Consider the following 19,196-nt stretch of genomic DNA (forward strand, 5'->3'; position numbering starts at 1 on the left):
GAAGAGCTAGTCTGACTTAATCTTTTTATGCAAACTGTAAAATGCTGTTAACAGAGCTAGGATATCTTAGAGATTATCCTAGAGATGATTGATGATTTCATGAGTTAAATTCTTGTCTTCATAAATTTTGTTTTCCCCTTCAACTTTTGTTATACTTTTTATTCAATGTGAGTAGTTGAGTATTGGATACCTACAATAATTTTCCAAAATATAATATTTAAAGTCACTTTTCTGTTTTTAACAACCCTGGGTTGAAAGGGATGTTCTAGTCTTGAGCTTTGTCAGAGTGATACTGATAAATTGGGTATTTTAACAGCAAGCAAAAATACTAATATTGGGTTGCTCTGCCTCTGCCATTATTGAATTGAGTATAACACTGTGCAAATTGAGAATTGCTCACATTTATAATATGGCAAATAACTTTAAACCGTGGCTATAAGACACATAAAGCATCGTTTTATATCAAAATATATATTCTAGGCAAATTCCAGTTAAAAACAATCAAATTATTTTTTACAGCGTCTAATATAATATTAAATTGTAAATAAATATACATGAAAATGGTAGATTTGCTGAGCTGAAAAGATGAGTCAGCGGTTAAGATCTCTGGCTGCCCTTCCATTGGTCCTGAGTTCAATTCCTAGCAACCACATGGTGGCTCACAACCAACTGTAATGGTATCTGATTCTCTCTTCTGGTGTACATGAAGCCTGAACACTCATATATAATAGGTAAATAAATCTTTTAAAAAAGAAATAGGTGAATCTTTAAAAAAAAGAAAGAAAGAAAGAGAGAGAGAGAAGGCTGGCTGTCACCCAGCCTCACAGACTTCTTTCAAATAAAGTATGAAATTCTTTCTAACCCCCACCCACCCTCTCCTTCCTTTTTTTTTTCCCTGAAAAGAATCTGTGTAGCTCAGATTATCCTTCCACTCATCTATCTGCCCGCCTCATCCTCCCTCAGCTAGGACTTTTATAGGAACGAACTGTCATGCCTGGCTTTTCATCTTCATGACAGACAGTTCTACCAAAAACAGTGGATACTTAGATAATTTTCATTGCAACTCATGATACAAATTACAGTAATTTGGATCTCTAAATTGTTTCTTTAAATGTCTACCAATATAAGTAGTGACACTAAAATAGAAATATCCACTATCAATTTTCGTTCTCCTGTTACTATCCTCTGTTTCCAAAAGATGACACTGAGTCGGTTTATGCTTTCATACACCTTCTGGAGTTCAGTCCTCAGTAACAGAATTCAGCCTCGCGGACGGCTGTCATTTCATTTTGAAGTTCCTTTTGTTTGAAGTTGACCTGAAATCTTTATCACAGTAATAAACTCTTTAATCGGTTTTTTAATATTATAACTGATTCCCTTTGTTTACAGTTACTCTATATGGCATTGTGCAATGTTTCATTGACTCCTTGTTTATTGTTCCTGTTTTCTATTCTTTGGAATCCTTTCTTGGTGACAGAATTTTGTAAAATTGTATACTACCTTCGAGGACCCCCATTGTCAGAAGTTCTATTTTCCAGAGTCAGGTAAGTGTGACAGCTGAGGTCAAATGCAAGTTAAAACAAAAAAAGTGGGGAGGGGGAGGAGGTGCCGGATCTCTGTCCAGATGTCAGCTGTTAGGTTCTCCAGCTCCATAGTTACAAGTGGAAAGGAGTTAGGAAGTGTGATGGAACCTTCTGTAGCAGCAGCATCCGTTACCAGGAGTGAAAAGATAATCGTTTTCCATCCCTATAAATAGTACGTACTTTTACTCAGTAGCTTAAAATTGGTCTCAGTTATTTTGATATTTCAGAAGCATTTCTTTCTTTTGAAACCGTCATGTAGAATGTCCTTTGAGAATACCTTATGTACCGGTGAAGTGATTGGTTTTTTGTTTTTTTTTTTACAAAGTAGTTCTTTTTTTTTTTTTTTTCTATAGTTGAGTTCCTTGCACCATTAAATGCCACTCTTCTGCCTTTTGGGGGGTAATTATATTTGTACTTGATCCTAGTTTGGACATTGTTGGATTCTATTTGACAAGTGTGTGAAGCTAAAAAGTTCTCAAGTGTGGAGAACTCGTCCTGTGTCTAGATTGACGTCCACATTTTCCAGTGGTTCCTTTCCTCTGGTTTGGTGTCTGTCTTTCCAGCGAAATACTGATTCCCTAATTAATCCCAAGGGGTTTCCCCCTCCTAATGAAGCTGTAAAGTGAGAGCAGAAATGCTGCCTTGAGAGACATCCAGGAAATGGTAGGTTTCATCTTTCCTTGGCTTGCCTGGCTTCGGTGAGCTGAGTGTTGACACAGTCTTGAGCCCTCTTGGCAGAGGATAAGGGTCAGAGAGAAAACTCAAGCAGGTGTCCTGGTCCTGGCTTGTCTCGTTAGGGAGAATTCATCCCTGTCTGTCTGGTTGGCAGGGCACATGTTAGTCACCGAGACCCAGCATTTCAGCAGTTTGCAGAAGAAGTGATTTGAATGGACAGCTGCAAGTGAGACAGCCTAGACCTGAAGAGATGAAACACTCACTTCACTTGGAGGAAAGAAGGAAGCAAGCCTAGGGCTTAACAGGTAAGTTACTTTCCCATCAATCTGTCGACTTAGTTCATTTTATAATTCTGTAAAGTATTTATCACTTGAGGGAGTGTTAATCACTGACTAAGCAGCTAATGTGGTCAGAGTAGCAGTTTCTCAATGTACTCGATCCCCACCCCTACCTTCTCCCCACATTGGGGGTTTTCTTTGGTTTTTGAGACACTCTCCAGACTGCCTCAGCTTCCCGAGTCCCGGAACAAGTGCTCATTACCATTGCCAACCTTCTCCTACCCTGTTCAAGGATCCAAGTGACCAGTTCTGCTTCCCCATGTCTTCCTTCCACCATCCAAAAGATGTTTTGTTTTTGCTGATGGATTTGAGAAACTGCAGTCTGGAGACAGTGCGATGTGGCTGTATCTTATGTGAAATACAGGACTTTGTTAATGAGGAAGGGGAAAGAGGGAAATGTGCTGTTCCGCATAGGTGAATGTTTTCGGTTAGGCTTTGGAGATAAGGGTAAGAGTGTTTGCTCTAAGTCATCAGGGATGGCTTGAGGTAGGCTGAATTCTCTGGAGTTCTGAGTGCTTACCAAAGCTCTTTCTGGTTTCACCCTTCCATGTCCTCTGGGTCTCCCCTTTCCCCCTTTGCTTTTTCTCAGTTTGTACCCCTTGAAACTTAGAGGAGCTTGGGATTCTGGGAAAGCTAAATCAGGGTGTGGGTCTGTGATAGGCATATTCAGAATCGATTGTGCGTACATGCGTTCTCGTGCACACACACACACACACACACACACACACACACACGCACACACACACACGTATAAAACCTGACTTGTCATTCCTATAATCTCACCTTCCTGTCAGCAAGCTGGTAGTCATAACTTAGGTCATCAGTATGCTCTGAATATAGAGCAGTTTGTGATATTAGGGACTCACCAGAACCTCCTTTTCCTTCAAGTGGTGCACTGCTCTTGATTTCTGTCTGGTTATATCCTGCTCTCCTAAATACACCGAAGTTTATGGCCCACCTTCAGCTACACAGTTCAGGGCCTGCCTGGACTAATCAAACCCTGTCTCTAAATAAACAAAAGTGATGGTCGGTGGACTGGGAGTTTTGCTTAGTGGCAGACTACTTGTTACAGGCCTAGCATCATGGAAGGAAGGATAAATTAGAGGCACAACCAAGTCAGTTCTTGGAAATGGGGCGCAGAAGTATGAAGACAGAGAATCTTCTCTTTGGAACAGTAGGTCCATGTCCTTACTGGTGTTAGGGACAGAGGGTACAGAGAGCTTTTGCCTTCAAGTTTGAAGTGGACATTGACTCAGAGGTTGACAAGAGAGAGAGAAAGGTCGATAAAAATGCAAGGATGAGAAGAAAGAAAGTGCAAGAGAAAAACAGGAGTTGATTCCTCCCCTAACTTCAGGCCATGGATTAATAAGAGCAGCATTTAAGACATGGGCAGGACAGCTCTCGCAGACCATTATGGCCTGACAAAATCAGAAGGTTCTTTGATCCAGAAAAAAAAAAAAAATAGAGACAGGTATGAGCTTGATGACTCTGGAAAGAGTTTGTTGATTTTGCTACCTTTGTACAATTTGTAGCTTCATGATGGTTCTGGAAAGTTCCCTTTAACAAATCTGATTGAAACAGATCAAATGTCAGGCCATTTTTATAACAAAACATGATCCCTAATGTGAACCTTGTTACCTTATTTGCAGTAGAACCAACTGCTGCCAGTGTTTTAGCCTCTGTCCGTTCCTTGTCCCTTGAGATAGGAAGCCTGGATATTAATAACTTTAGCCTCTGTGCCTATAGATATTTTTATCTCTTAAGTTTTTCAGATTGAGGAAAATTTTACATATGAAAGGAAAAATTGAAAGTTAGCAATAAAATGGTATTTCGTGCTCTGTGTATGTAGTTTAGTTGGTATAGTGTATGCAGTGTTGATATAGTGCTCGCCTGGTGTGTATGAAGTCCTGGGTTTGATTCTTATCCTTCACTAACCCAGTGTGGGGGTATATTCTTATAATTGGAACACTCGTGAGAAAGAAGCAGAAGAATCAAAATAGAAAGCTCGTTCTCATCTCCATAGGAAGTTTGATGCCAGCTTGAGACACTTGAAACCCTGTCTCAAAAGGTTTTTTTAATTAATTAAACATTTTTAAGTATATTCACAATATTATACAACCTCTGTATCTGAAACATTTTCATTCCGAAAAGAAAACTCGACAGAGGCAGTTATCCCTCATTTACTTCCATCCAGTCCCTGGCAACTGTCAATCTACTGTCTTTCTCCAAGTTTACCCTCCTCCCTTTCTTTCCTCTCCTTCTAATTAATCCCAGTGTGCTCATCATTCATTTTTATTGGACCTTTAGTTTCTAGTTGACTATTCTGGACAGTGTTGTTCTGAACATTCACATAAAATATTTATTAGGTAACCATTTTCAGTTATTTGGGGATGCATTCACAAGAATGAAATTTCTTTGACGTGTAGTAATTATGTTATTTTATTTTTCTTCCTTTTTTTCTTTTAGTGAGACACTATTCCTGGCTAGCCTCAAAGTTACTGTATAGTCTCAGCAGGCCTGGAATTTGTGGCAGTCTTCTGCCTCTCAAGTATTGAGATCATGAGTGAGACCCATAGTGGCCTGGTTTTATTAATAGCCATCTGTATGGGGAATGAAATGATATTTCATTATTGTTCTGATTGGAAACCAGTGGACATGTCTTCTTCTGCTTATTTTCCATTTACATATATCCTTTCAAAAAATGTCTACTTAAATATCTTCTTTATTTTTGAGAATTCCAGGCATGCATATAATATATTTTGATCAAATACACCTCTTCGTCTTCCCTTCAACTTCTTCTGAACAGTCTACACGTATACACATACAACATAGCCCACTCCCACACTGACTTCTTTTTGAAATAACCCTTTGAGCCCGGATAGCAGTGCCTGTGTGTGTATAGGTGTGGCCATCCACTGTACCATGAGCAATTTCACAGTGACCACAGTCCCATCAGTTGCCAGTCATCTTCAGATAGGGGTTGGACCTCCTGAACGCCTTCCCACTCATGCTGGAATTTTGTCTCCTTGGTCATCTGTGGATTCTGAACAGGTCAAGTAACTACAGTCTGTGGTTTTATGACGACAACACCATGTCATGTCCAGTACTCGGCATTTAATGCTGTTTCTTTGCATTGTCCAGGTTTTATAACCCAATGCCCCAGTCAGTGTTCCCTGACTGGTGGTGTGAATTGTAATATAGATGATAATTGTCCCACGTCGGCCTGAGCACTCATAGTCACTTATTTTTTGCCGCTTTGACCAGTTGTTAAGTTCTGCATTAAGTACTGTGCATTGCAAAAAGCAGCTTCTCTGACCAGGGTTGAGAGCAGTATGAATCTATGGGGATAGATTGTAAACATTTAGAAAGCAGTTTGACAGTGTGGGCATGTAGCAAAAGGACAGTACTAGGTTACCCTAGGGCCTATGAGTACCTGACTCAAGCTTTTCACCAGATTTACAGTAATCAGGCACGAATTCCTTCTTGTGGAACTGGCTTCAGATACAATCAGAAAGTAGTTGGTTACCTTCTAATGGTCATGCTAGTCTTTTACCCTCAGTGAGCACATCTTGCCTGGAAGGTCAGTATTTTAGCATTCAGATCAAACACTGGATAAGGCCCTTCGTCTCTTCACCCCCAGCAGACAGCACAGCACCTCTGTGACTATGAAAGCTGGCTACCAGAGAGAGAGTTGCTGAGCCAGCTCTAGAGATTTGTAGTCAGAATATGTATTGTCTTTAGCTGTAGGACTTTAGCACCAAGCTAGGATGTACTTGGTCTGTTGCTGATTGGGTTATTTGTTGTCCATTGTTCATCGAGGTTGGATGGCAGTGTTGAGACAGTTCTCACTGTGTAGCTCTGGCCTGCCAGTGTAGACCACGTTGTCAAGGCACTCACAGCGGTCATCCCGCCTCTGCCCTCTGAGTGCTGTAGTTAACAGCATGTGCCACCATGGCTGTCAGTAAAGAATCTTTCATATACTCTATTTTCTTATAGGTATATAATTTATAAATATTTCCTTTAATTCTTTGGCTTGTTATTTCACACTGTGGATGGTATTTATCCATACCAATTTCTTTTATTTTTTTAGATTTATGTGTATAAATGTTTTGACTACCTGTATGTATATGCACCTTATTTATGCCTGGTGCTCACTGAAGTCAGAAGAGGGTGTTGGACCCACTGGAACTGGAGTTAGCAATGGTTGTAAGCTGCCGTGTGAGTGATGGGAATCAAACCTGGATCCTCTGGAAGAGTATACAATGTTAGAGCCATCACTCCAGCCCTTAAGTCATTTTGTCATTAGTTCTCAGATGATTTCTGTCAGTATTTCTATAGTCATCCTCTCCTTTGTATTCAGATTTTCTTCTCCCTGACTCCGTGCAGGTCAGTTTTAACTGCTTTCATCTCATGAAATTGCCCAGAACGTGCTAGAGATTGTTCATTGCTCTCGTTAGTGCTTTCCAGAAGATTTCATAGTAACTTATAGTTTGTGTCTGATACCCCTATAGATGAAATACATGTTTCTTCCTGCTTTCAAATGACAAGGCTACTTTTTTGTAGCCTAAACTGATCTCAAGCTTGAGATATTCCTGCCTCAACCTTTTTCTGAGGTCATAGGCATATTGACAAAAACATTGCCTACATTGCCAAAACTATATACTTTCTCATACTTGTCTTCATACAGTATTTTTTTTTTACTGTCTTAAGTTGTTTATTGTATGTGAATTTTACAAATATTACGTGTACTAGCGGTAACGGTGGAGCTGAAGAGTGTTGCGCCTTCTCCAGGCTGCACGTCGAGATCCACCAATGGTGTGGTGGAACTTGTGGCCCTTTCCAAGGCCACGGCTCTTGCAGCCAGCTGATGTCAGCCCACACATCTCCCTGTGCTTGTGGACTGGTTTGGTGATCCATTGGGTGTCAGGATTTTTTCTGATAGCTTTATGGAATGGATCAATGAGGATAACCTCAAAAAATTTGTATGTGGAATCTTCACCAACCCAGTAGGAATTCAGGACTCTCAAAGCTCCACAATGGCACCCAGCTCTCTCCTCAGCAACAGACTGAAGGCTTCGGGCAAACTTCAGCTGGTTAACACCGTGGTGGACAGGCTTGCCGTAGTTTTCACCCTTAGGAACTGGGCGCTTGTGACCACCGCGGCGGACACGGATCCTGATGGCTGCCACTAGAGGAAAGGGCATACAGTATTTTATAAATTGATTTTACCTGTTTATCAATAAATATACATTGGGTGAGTGATGTTTTAATTTTTTCCAGAATGATCCTTGGTGTCTAGGCACAGGTAAAAGACAGGCAAGAGAGATACTTGGGTATCATATCCAGTGAGATTAATGGATGGATATGGCCTTTTTTTTTTTTAAGATTTATTTATTTTATATAAGTACACTGTAGCTGACTTCAGACACATAAGAAGAGGGCATCAGATCTCATTCCAGATGGCTGTGAGCCACCATGTGGTTGCTGGGATTTGAACTCAGGACCTCTGGAAGAGCAGTCCGTGCTCTTAACCGCTGAGCCATCTCTCCAGCCCTAGATATGGCCTTAATTTTACTTCAAGATTAGTATGTTTTAGAAACTTTCTTTATACTTTATTTGACTTTTCTTTTTCAGATAAAGTGACTCTTTAGGTTTTTATTTTATTTTTCTCCTTGATCTGCTATACTCATTTTTTAAAAAAGATTTATTCATTTATTATATATGAGTACACTGTACCTGTCTTCAGACACAGCAGAAGAGGGCATCGGATCTCTTTACAGATGATTGTGAGCCACCATGTGGTTGCTGAGAATTGAACTCAGGACCTCTGAAAGAGCAGTCGGGTGCTCTTAACCGCTGAGCTATCTCTCCATTTACCATTCCAGTTTTAGGATGTATGCTTCTAAAGAGTGCTTGAATATATAAACTTTAATTAATTATTTTTATTTCATGTGCTTTGGTGTTTTTCCAGTGTGTGTGTATGTACGAGGGTGTTGGATATTCTGAATTACAAGAGTTTGCTCTTAATTACATTTATGTATGTGTGTCTATATGCACAAATGTGCATGTGCACATGTTCACAGAGATCAGAGCAGCCCTCAGAAACTGGTCTTCCAAAACAGTGCCTCTACTCCAAATACAAGCTGGCTCAGCAACACTTAAGTGCTCCTCTCCCAGAGGACACACCCCAGTTGTCGTTTCAGCATGCACGTGGCAGCTCACAGCTATTTGTAACTTCAGGTCAAAGGGATATGACACGCTATTCTGAACTTCCCGGCACCAGGCATGAACATGACACATGTATGAACATGTGTAAGAAAAACACAAACAAAAAATAAATCTTCTAAAGAAACCTGAGGTGGCTCTGTAGGTAAAATTGCTTGTCTGCCAAGCCCCGATGACCTGGATTTTCATGGAAACCAATTCTATAGTACACATCTGTAGTCTCACTGCTCTTAGGCCAAGATAGAGGTAGAAAGGGGAATATCGTCTAAAAAGGTGTACACCACCTAGCCTGGATTGCAGTGAGATACAAATCACAAGAAAGAGCCTGTCTGAAACAAAGTGGACGGCATTCAACAACCCAGAAGTTGTCCTGTGAATTCCATACACACAGTGCAATGTGCATGTGTCTGCATTCATGCTCACTATGATACTAGTTCCATTATCTTCTGCCCTGGTATTGTTTGTTGACAGGCACCAGCCAGGTGTCATCGTATGTATGTAATAGATCCCAGTTGGTTAATACTTTCCATTTCTAGGCCGTCATTAACATCCTGCCTAGAGCCTCATCATCTTTTATGTTAGGACTGACACCCTGCATTTTGATTCACATGTTCCCTGTGAAAACCTGGTAGTTATTTAACTTAGCCGAGATGTGCTTCATTTACTCTGCATCCCTGACAGAAAGATTTTGCAATTTCTGGTCTCTGTTCCTCATTTACCTTTGAGTGACTTCACGTAATCTTTGACATACTCAAAGACATTTGATAAAAGTGGTTCTGATTATCAGCCCCAGTGATTATTATGTTTTAAATTCCTCTTGGGGCTGTCAGCAGAGGCTTTTCCACCTTCGTTACCTCGTGCCCTGCTGACCATCCTAGGCCTAGGTCACAGGAGAGTGCATCATAGCCAGTGCGGTCCTAGAGGATGCTTATGAAGGTGACTAGGTCATGGCACCGTTTACAGGGGCAGCGGCGAGCCAGCAGAACACACTGGCCGGAAGTTAATGTTTTCATTCACAACCTGGTTACATTAGCCGGTTTCCCAGCCGCTGGTAATTTTGGATAGCCCAGACTTGTGTTCCTTTTTCTTCCTTTTTAAAATTTAACAACCTGTATGCTGAGACAGATATGGTAGCACACAGCTATGTCTCAACAAACTACAAAAAATTCTCTGCCATTAGTATATTAATACGTTCTTTTTCTGAAAAAGAGACTAGGGATGTAGATGCTTGCCTAGCGTTCATGGATGTGGTCCTAATACTTGAGAAATGGAGCCAGAGGGTCAGGAATTCAAAGTCATCTTTGCCAGCACAGTGATTAGGGACCATCCTGGGCTACACGAGCTGTCGCCTCCTGCCTCCTAAAAGGTCAGACATACACAAGTCTCCGCACTGTTCTCATCATACAGTTCTTACACTTATAATCAATAAGTTATAAGTAAGTAATCTATAAGTAGTGAATACATCTTCTGATAGTTGGGCCTCAGAGACTTGAATGGGAAGTAAAATGCCAAGCATCCAAAGATTTGCATTTCATTTTGTTAAATTCCATTCCTGTTTAGCATCTGATCCCCAAGCATCTGGTCATGGCTCCTCGTTCACGGCGGCGAAAGCACAAGAAACCGCCACCAGTGACTCCCATGCCTGACATCCCACCCACAGACGTATCTGCAGTACGTCCAGCCCTCCCAGAGCCTGGCCCCAGCATTGACGCCCTCGGCTTCATTGCCTTGGACAGCGATGTACCAGGCCTGCCCCAGCGGATCCTGCAAAGGCTGAACATGAAGAGCTATGAAGAGTACAAGTGAGTGACCAGTTCTGTGGGAAGGCAGTGTCTTGGTACTAGTCACATCAGAAGGTTGGTCAAGTATGAGTCAGGAATTTCTCATCCTGACCTTTGTCAGTCAGGTCGCTGTAGAAGAAACAATGTGCTTAAAAAAATGGGAGTAGGATACATTTGAGATTACCATAAAAATTTACACAAGGCAGATGAGGCACGCGAGAGGCTTGGGAGCTACTCGCCCTGTCCAGCTTCTTCCATACTATCCCTACAGGTTGGTGATAGATGGGGGAACCCCAGTGCCAAGCTTTGGGTTTCGATGTCAACAAGAAATGTTCCAGAGAATGGAGGACACATTCCGATTCTGCGCTTACTGTAAAGCACTCCCCCATGGCCTTTCCAGTTGCAAGGTTCTGCGGCACTGTAAGAGGTGATGTGTGGGGACTAGTGGGGGACATGTAGAAACGGCCCTATGTATACTAGGTCCTCATTCCAAGAGGGACAGCCCTGCAAGTTTTGGTTTTGGTGGTTTTTGTTGTGTTTTGAGAATAGTTGCTCATTTTGTGTGGCCCCAGTTTTAATCCTGTTTATTTTTGGTATCGTGGGAGATGAAATAACAGTCTTCCTACTTCTGTCTTGAGTACACAGAGGTTAAGATGACATTTCTTCTGAAAGGCTAAAGTTGAGGCATACCTGGTAAGGGAAAGCATCCCCAAATGTCTAGGGTATTTTGGTTCTTCTTTCTTTATGAAAGAGATTTTAAAAAAAAACTAAGTTGTTTTAGATGGGTGGAAACTGGCACAGAACCCTGTCTAAGAACAATTGTATTCCTAATCCATTTGCTTCATCCACCACATGGCTTCTTCATTCTTCTCCAGACTTCCTCGCCTCCCTCTGGCCTCTCTGTAGGTGCAGGCTCCAGCCCCTTCCTGGACAAAGACACCTTTGTGACACAGGCACGTGCTTCTTTGGTTCATTCTCTCAGGTGCAGAAACGTCTATTACTGTGATGCAGAGTGTCAGAGGTCAGACTGGCCAGCACACAGGAAGGTGTGTGGAGAGCTCCGTCTCGTGGCTGTGGACCGTGTCATGGAATGGCTTCTGGTCACAGGTAGGGTGTAATTGTTAGGAAACTGCACTGTAACAGCAGCTGATCACTTAGCTGGAACTAAATAAAAGCATGGTATTCTAAGGGAAAATGCAGAAACCGTGATAAGAAGTGGGGATACTTGTAGTTACAGGTTGGCAGAATAAATATGGAGGAATTATTGAGGAGGGAATTTGAAACCCAAGGAAGGATTTGATGTTTCTTTTTAAAGTATAGGTCCGGAGGCTAGAAGAGGGCATGGGAGCTCCTGGAACTTGAATTACAGGAGATTGTGAGTTCCCCAATTTGGCTGCTGTTAACCCAACAGCAGTTTGCCCTCTTCTCTCCAGCCCTGTTTAGTAACTCTTTCTGCCCCACAGGTGATTTTGTCCTACCCTCAGGACCTTGGCCATGGCTGCCTGAAGAGATACAGAATTGGGATACCTGGTTCTCCATGAGGGGTTTACAGCTAGAATCTACATTGAATGCTCTTCTGGGTAGCCATGCTATGACCATGCTTTGGGCCAGTCTAGGAAGGCCACGACCAGACCCAGATGTCTTGCATGGCTCTTTGAAGCGGTTGATGACAGATGTCCTGTCACGGCCTTTGACCCTGGGCTTAGGGATTCGGACTCTGGCGATAGATGTTGGGAAGACTGGGGGAAGCACATTGCACGTGGTTGGTGCTTCCCACGTGGAGACATTTCTCATCCGTTCTGGAGATTATGATGAGCTTGGCTACATGTTTCCTGAAAACCTTGGCTTTCGTGTGATTATGGTGGGTGTAGATGTGAGTGCTGACCTTTTACAGAGTTCCTCATCTTTACCCCTGGAGCCTGGAACAGTTCAGCTTAGTGGCCACAGGGCCCTGTATCATGACTTCTGGGAGGAGCAGATAGAGACTGGGAATCTAGCCCATCCAGATTTGGTGGCTGCATTCCATCCAGGTAAGAACTGTTCATTCAGAGGGATGCAGAGGAGCTGATAATTTCCCACCCTGCACTTGTGTCCTAGTAAGGATTTCTGTCAGAACACTGGGGGGGAATGGGTTTGTCCAGCTCATACTTCCACATGTCGCCCATCACTGAAGGAAGTCAGGGCAGGGACCTGGAGGTGGGGCTGATGCAGAGGCCGTGGCTGGGTTATGCTTACCGGATTGCTTGTCATGGTTTGCGCAGTCTGCTTTATTATAGAGTCCAGCCCAGGAATGGCCCTCCCATCAATTTCAATTACTCTCTTAGTTAGGGTTCTATTGCTGTGAAGAGACACCATGACCAAGGCAGTCCTTATAAAGGACTTATAAATTGAATCCCTTAATTGAATTGGGATTGGTTTACAGTTTCAGAGGTTAAGTCCGTTATCATGATGGGATGCATTGGCAGTGTCCAGGAAGACATGGTGCTGGTGAAGGAGGCAAGAGTTCTACATCTTGATTGGCAGGCAGCAGAAAGGGACTGTGTTGTATGTCATAACATGTCTGGTCATAGCTTGAGCATCCAAGACCTCAAAGCCTGTCCCTGCAGTGACACACCTCCTCCAACAAGGCCACACTGTCTAATAATGCCACTCCCTAATAGGCCAAACATCCAAACTCAAGATTCTATGGGGGCCAAACCTACTCAAACCACCACAATCATTAGTTAAGAAAGTGCCCAAAGCTGGATCTCCCAAGAGGTGTTTGCTCCTCTCAAATGACTCTAGCTTGTGTCCAGTTGACATAAAGCTATCAGGACAAGTTACTTAAACCTTTTCATTTGGTCCTCACTAGAGAACTCTGGTGAGCTTGGTTGACCACGTGCCATGCACATTACCTTGGTTCAGGATTTTTTACTGATAGTCACTGGGGATGAACAGCACGAGGAGACAACATCAGAGAGAGCTCTGCTCTTAGGCTGCACCTCAGCCTTTCTGCCCACTTCGTTCTTGTTCTTCAGGTTTCCATGCCTCCCCAGGCTTGATGGAAGCGTGGCTACCTACCCTGCTGCTCCTTCGTGACTATGAGATTCCAACACTGATTACTGTTTACAGGTGTTTACCTATTTCTGTTTGTGGTCCTTTTCAGACTCACTTTCCCCTAAATACAGATAAACTCATTTTGATTCCCCTTGCCTGTCTGTCTTGGGAAGATGTTCTTCCTTCCTGCATGTGGCTGTTAAAAAAAAAAAAAATTCTGGGAACAGTCCTTTGCTAATCAGGGATTTGGTGAGACATTTGGGAGGAAAAAATAGTCCTTGCTTAGTACAGCTTTAGATAATTTTTAGGGTTGATCATGAACTGCCTTGCACTTGGGCAATTTCTGTTCTCTCACACTAAGTAGAGGACTCTTCCTTCTCTCTTCTCCAGCCAGCAGGAATTGGAAGCCTCTTTGCAAGTCCTGGTGAACTTGGATACACACATCATTGCTTGTGGCGCTAATCCTTTCGCATCCCTCAAACCAGAACAGGTCTATTCCAAGCCCAACAAGCAACCGGTGTACAGCAGTGCCTACTACATCGTGTTTCGTGGATGTTCCTCCTGCCAACTAGATAAGCAGCAAGTAGAAGAAGAACCAGATGAATTTTCAGTAGTTGAATCAAATCCTAACTGAATGCCTGGAAATTGGAAGCTTCAGCAAATTACCCAGTAGATGTCAGATTTTTGCCAGCTGTTGTATGTGAACCTTATTCACAGTTGAAGTAAAGATTCTAAACCAGTGGAAGTTAACATGACCAAACTCATTTCTGACCCCTCCCCCCCCAAAAAAAACCAACTTGGCACTGAACCAAGCGCTTCACTATTGAGCTGCATCCCCAGCTCCTTTTGTACTTGTTGATTTTTTTACTCATTCATTGGATGAGACAGGGTGTCATTAAGTTGCTGAGGTGCTTCAGCTTTACAGGTAGCAGGAATTACAGTTCTGAAACCTGTGTGAAAAAGGGAAAAAGATCAAAGAAAAGACATTTATTTCTCTAAGTTACAGACTCTGGGATTTCACAAACCAAGGTATTGGGAGGTTTGTTTTCCTGGTTTATAGAAGGCATCACCTTTCTTTGTTCTCACCTGGTAGAAGGGCACCAAACAGTCACACCTTTAGTCAGGGCAGGAATCCCATACATTAGGGTAGTGCTCTCTGGGCTCAGTCATCTCCCAGCAGCCTTACCTCCTACTACCGTCTTTTTGGAGACAAAGACTTTAAAACATGAATTTTGAAGGAGATACTTTTAGACCATAGCAAAAATTGAAAAAAAAATCCTATTTATGAGTCAAAGTTCAAAGAGATAGACTTTTCTTTTTTCTCCTTTTTTTTTCTCCTTTTTTTTTTTTTTTTTTTTTTTTTTTTTTTTTTTTTGGTTGTTTTTGGGACAGGATTTCTGTGGGTAGCTGTCCTGGAACTCATTCTGTAGAACAGACTGAATAATAGACTTTTCAACAAAAACTGCTAGAACAATTGGACAGCCATATACAAAAGAATAAAGTTGGAGAGCCCCAATTCTTATTCTCTAAAGTGAATTCAACCTGTGCTGTGGGTCATGCCTGCAATTCCAGTACAAGTGCTGGTGTGGCAGGAGGGTCAGGGATTGAGGGGCTGTCATGGCTACACAGCAAGACTAAAGACAAAAACAGTCCCGGGACTGGGGAGGTGGAGGCAGAAGGATCAGTGCGAGCTCATCTGGCAGCACGGCAGGTTGGAGGTCAGCTTGAGCTGTATGAAGACCGAGCCTCAAACTCCTGTTTTAAAATGGGTCAGAGACCTGAAGAATGTCAGTGCTTAGAATATACACATCTTCATGGATTCCTACCACATTTTCCTAGATGCTACACCAGAAGTACAAACCTTGGCTTTTCACACATCTTAGGCAGCTTTCTCTGCTATGTGCAGAGACCTCCAGCTGCCAGGCTCCACCCCGCAGACTGACAGAAGAGTGGCCAAGCCCTGCACTACAGAAAAAGCAGCTCATGATCAGACCACATAATCCCTTCAATCGCAGGCCACCCTGGAACCGCCTGCCCCTCCCCACCACCAAGAAACCCTATGTAAATCCTGCCTTCTCAGTTCTTCACTGCTGCTTCGCCAAGCTGAGGCAGCCACCTTCCCTAGTGTATCTTTCCCACTAAATCTCTTCTGTAAGGTTTGTTGTGTGGTGTGACTCTGGTATTCTTTGGCTCCTAACTGCCAGGATACCTATCACTTCAGGGATGTTACAACAGATGGAAACAAAATTATTTAAAATTTTATGTCTCAAATATCAAGCAAGTGAAAGCGCCTTGGGCCAGTGAGATGGTCAGGCCTGAAAAACACAGTTGCATTCTTTGAGCCTACATGGTACAAAGGGAGAACTGTCTAAAACTCCAAGTTGTCCTCTGACCTCCACAGGTGCCCACACACATAAATACATCTTATAGAAAAAGTATATGTAGCAGAATTGGTGTGTGCTGAGGTGTGAAGCACTTGTCTCCACGCCTCACCCAAGCCAGGTGTTTACTGTAAAGCCTTAGGACCTGAATGAATTCCATCCCTGGAAATCACACGGTAGAGGAAGGGAAACAATCCCAACAAGTCATGCTCAGGCTTACATACCCAAATACATTTTTGTTGTGAGAGTGAAAGCCATGACAGAGAGAGGGCTCAGTCGTGTGCAAGTGTGAACCTGTAATTCTAGCACTGAAAGTGTAGGCGTGAATCCCAGGACCTCACTAGCCAGCCAACCATGCATTGCTGTCCATCAGTCCCAGTGAATCCACCCTTTTGACAGGTAACTTCCATTCACCGCATCACCATATCACCGTGTGTGGGTGTGGGTGTGTGTGTGTGTCCCCTAGTGAGTCCAAGCCTTAAAAAAGACAGATACCTTCCATGTAAGTGCCTTAAATACTTAGTTCTATATATAGTGAGTTTAAGACACTAATGGACCAATAGAACTTTGAACCAACTCACTTCTGCTTAGTTTTGTTTAATTCAACTCCAGTTCCGTCTACCCACAATCCCCTAGAGTCACAAGAGACAAACTCTCTTAGGTTCTCAGGATACCCTGAGGCCTGGAGCTCAGTACCTCTGAGTTCCTCTGCTCCTCCCACTCTCGCGGCCGGACCCAAGCTTCCGTCTTCCCGCAGCACCACCTGGAGTAGATTCAACTCGGAGAGAGAGACACGCGTTAAAACCAGCAGAGCCACCTGAGGGGCGCAGGGTCCCGCCCGGGCTTGGGGGCGGTCCAGGCAGCCAGCATCCTCGCGCCGCCCATGCGCCACGCCCTCCGGCCCTCCCTGGCTCCATATTGCAGGAAAGCGGGCTAGGGTGTGACGCTGCTTTCTGGTTCAGGTGAGGACCGACACCCCCCCTTGCTGTTCTTCCGCCGGCCAGTCAGCTAGTTCCCAGTCTCCAGTCTGGCCTTCCAGCGGTAGTCGTGGAACCCCGCGCGTGTCCTAACGGGGTGGGCCTCCGGGTGGCTGAGACTCGGACGCGTATAGGGTGCTGGGGTGGGTTGGGCATGCTTTCGCCGCGTGCGGAAGGACTGGGGAGGCCTGTTGGTAAATCACTCTGCTAGGCTTAGAGTGGGATGCCAGGGAGCAGTGGCACCCCGCTTTCGGTCAGGTGGGTCGCAGGTGGAGGGCTTGAGACCAGAGGGCGGGTTTGGTGGGCCGACTAATCGCTCCGAAAGCTGGGTTTGGCTAGTGACTAGACTTTTTGGTGACACAGCAAATTTAGGCGATCTTGAGGAATTTTTGCTGTGCTTAATGGCACCTAGGACAGAATTCACAAGCCTGATACGTAAGGTACGGCTTAAAATTCTTGGAAACTATTCTCGGAAGTAACAGTCTAGATTTTCCTTCCTAGTCCTTGACCCTTACCAGACGTCCAGGTAACCAAGATGCAGAGGGGAATGGCTAAACCGGGGGACAAGTGAAAAGACGCAAGGTATCTTATTATTATCCATTACATTACCTAATTGCTGCCAGGTGATAGCGAGCCATTCTGAGAAGGTAATCCGTCCCAATTACAATGCAAGTGTAATGAGCTACCGTCTCGGCAAGAAAGACATTAGAAGCCAGTGGAATAAATAATTTTGCCCCTGCAAACTTAAACCACTTTCTGGTCCTCATGGTTAAATAGAGGGCTACCTTCCCATGCACAGGACTAAGCGGTGTTTCCTTGATATTCCGTCATTGCTTTAAATGGCCCTTCCGGAACCTAGAGGCGGCTTTTGGAAAACTGTTCTTCCCTGACTTTAGTCACACTTCCTGTTTCCCCTCCTCCGTGTTTGTCGACATCGTTCCCCCACCCCCACCCTTAACTTCTTAGGCCTCTTGCCAGTTGAGAGACTCACATAGACCCACCCTTTTACTAGCTGACTCACTCACTGGGTGGAGATGGTTTGTAGAACCAAGAATGAATTTTCCAAGTGTTTCTAAAGGTTGTTTGTAACAGTGTTAAAGGGAAAAGTAAAGCTTTGGTTCACTCAGAAGAGTCCTGTTACTGAGGGAACTTGAGTCATTTGTTGAGTCACCCTAGGGTCTGTTAGCTTTTTACAAAAACTTCAAAGTCTACTTTCTGAAGTGATCACACGAGCAATGTTTAAAGGGGCTAAAAGGCCATTGAAATGTGAGCTGCTTTGTCGTCATTTATACACACACACACACACACACACACACCTGCATGCACTCTCCCAGGGAGGCTGCCACCCTTTCTGCTTCTGTCTCCTTCCTGTGCACTTGTCTACAGAGAGAAGAAAATGGGAGTATTTCTTTACGGGAATGCTTACAAACTATCTATCTTGCCTTGTTTCCCTTACCGTGTGTGGTAGATGGTTTTGTATATGGATTTTTTTTAAAGCATAATGACATGTGTTTCACTTGTCCCTAAATGATGTTTACATTGTCTTGAACAACTTCTCATATTACAGAGGATGCTATGATGAATAGCCTAGTAGCTACCTACATAAGCGTGTGTTTGTGAAGGTGTTTCTATGACCTATATGGACATGGAATTTCATTTCTCATACTTAATCTTCAAGGGGCTCTGAAATTGTTTCAGTTTTTCATATGCTAATACCTAGAAAGTCTTTGCTTTATTTATTTTTGTTTTGTTTTAAAAGTCTTGGTATAAGTCCTCTAGGCCCTTAAAGGTTTAAGATTTAATACAGTAGTTAAAATATAGAAATAGAACTTTGTCATTGGAGTGATTCATGTGTTTATCTGTGTATGTATATGCATGTGTGTGCTGGGTGCACATGCCACAGTGTGAATATGGAGGTCAGAGGAAAGTCTTGGGTGTGGGTCTCTTGCTACCTATCCCATACACCAGGCTAGCTGGCCTGGAAACTTGCCTTCCACCTCACTGTAGGCGTGCTGGAATTAGAGATTTGAGCTGCCTTCCCCACCTTCTGGGGATCTGAATTCAGATCTTCAGACTTCTGTAGCAAGCACTTTACACACTGAGTCTCCTCCCCAGTCAGCTGCTCTCCCTCCCACTTACCTCTGAGCTACAGTGTCAGCCTTTTTGTGACTCTAAGCATTATTTCACAAATTATTTTCAG

At 43.4% G+C, this 19,196-nt stretch overlaps 3 protein-coding genes and 1 long non-coding RNA gene across 11 annotated transcripts in view; 2 read left to right on the forward strand and 2 right to left on the reverse strand.

The window, feature by feature from the left end:
- Positions 1–867: 867 nt before the first annotated feature.
- Mss51 (MSS51 mitochondrial translational activator) lies at positions 868–14,388 on the forward strand. 3 transcript variants are annotated; one of them, XM_063274068.1, is made up of 8 exons: positions 868–1,544; positions 2,413–2,563; positions 10,382–10,623; positions 10,874–11,029; positions 11,585–11,709; positions 12,066–12,632; positions 13,620–13,713; positions 14,029–14,388. In XM_063274068.1, exons 3-8 carry the CDS (start codon positions 10,406–10,408, stop codon positions 14,270–14,272), a joined length of 1,404 nt encoding a protein of 467 aa, XP_063130138.1. In that variant the 5' UTR covers positions 868–1,544; positions 2,413–2,563; positions 10,382–10,405; the 3' UTR covers positions 14,273–14,388. The 3 variants fall into 3 exon arrangements, with proteins under 3 accessions (XP_063130138.1, XP_038949013.1, NP_001099495.1); NM_001106025.1 differs by lacking the exon at positions 868–1,544 and having other exon boundaries at positions 2,518–2,563; positions 14,029–14,387; XM_039093085.2 differs by lacking the exon at positions 13,620–13,713 and having other exon boundaries at positions 868–2,563; positions 14,029–14,207.
- LOC102554047 (60S ribosomal protein L15-like) lies at positions 2,553–10,382 on the reverse strand. The gene has a single exon (XM_039093719.2). The coding sequence runs from the start codon at positions 7,798–7,800 to the stop codon at positions 7,345–7,347; it is 456 nt and encodes a 151-aa protein (XP_038949647.1). The 5' UTR covers positions 7,801–10,382; the 3' UTR covers positions 2,553–7,344.
- Positions 14,389–14,482: 94 nt separating the features above from the next.
- On the reverse strand, positions 14,483–16,851 carry LOC134482077 (uncharacterized). The gene is made up of 2 exons (XR_010058087.1): positions 16,716–16,851; positions 14,483–14,588 (listed from the first exon to the last, which is right to left on the reverse strand). It is a non-coding gene; the product is annotated as an uncharacterized LOC134482077 (long non-coding RNA).
- Positions 14,954–19,196, forward strand: part of Anxa7 (annexin A7) — a 28,648-nt gene continuing 24,405 nt past the window's right edge. The window contains exons 1-2 of one of the 6 annotated variants that reach the window (XM_006251626.5): positions 14,954–16,981; positions 17,498–17,578. Coding sequence is in view for 2 of the 6 variants with exons in the window: in XM_006251627.5 (XP_006251689.3) it covers positions 17,220–17,254 (35 nt within the window). In the remaining 4 variants the exon portion in view is untranslated. Of the gene's footprint in view, positions 17,255–17,497; positions 17,579–19,196 lie in introns of all 6 variants that reach the window. The other 5 variants (XM_006251625.5, NM_130416.2, XM_006251627.5 and 2 more) reach the window with 5 other exon arrangements.

The sequence above is a fragment of the Rattus norvegicus genome, chromosome 15 (assembly GCF_036323735.1).
Source record: "Rattus norvegicus strain BN/NHsdMcwi chromosome 15, GRCr8, whole genome shotgun sequence".
NCBI lineage: Eukaryota > Metazoa > Chordata > Mammalia > Rodentia > Muridae > Rattus > Rattus norvegicus.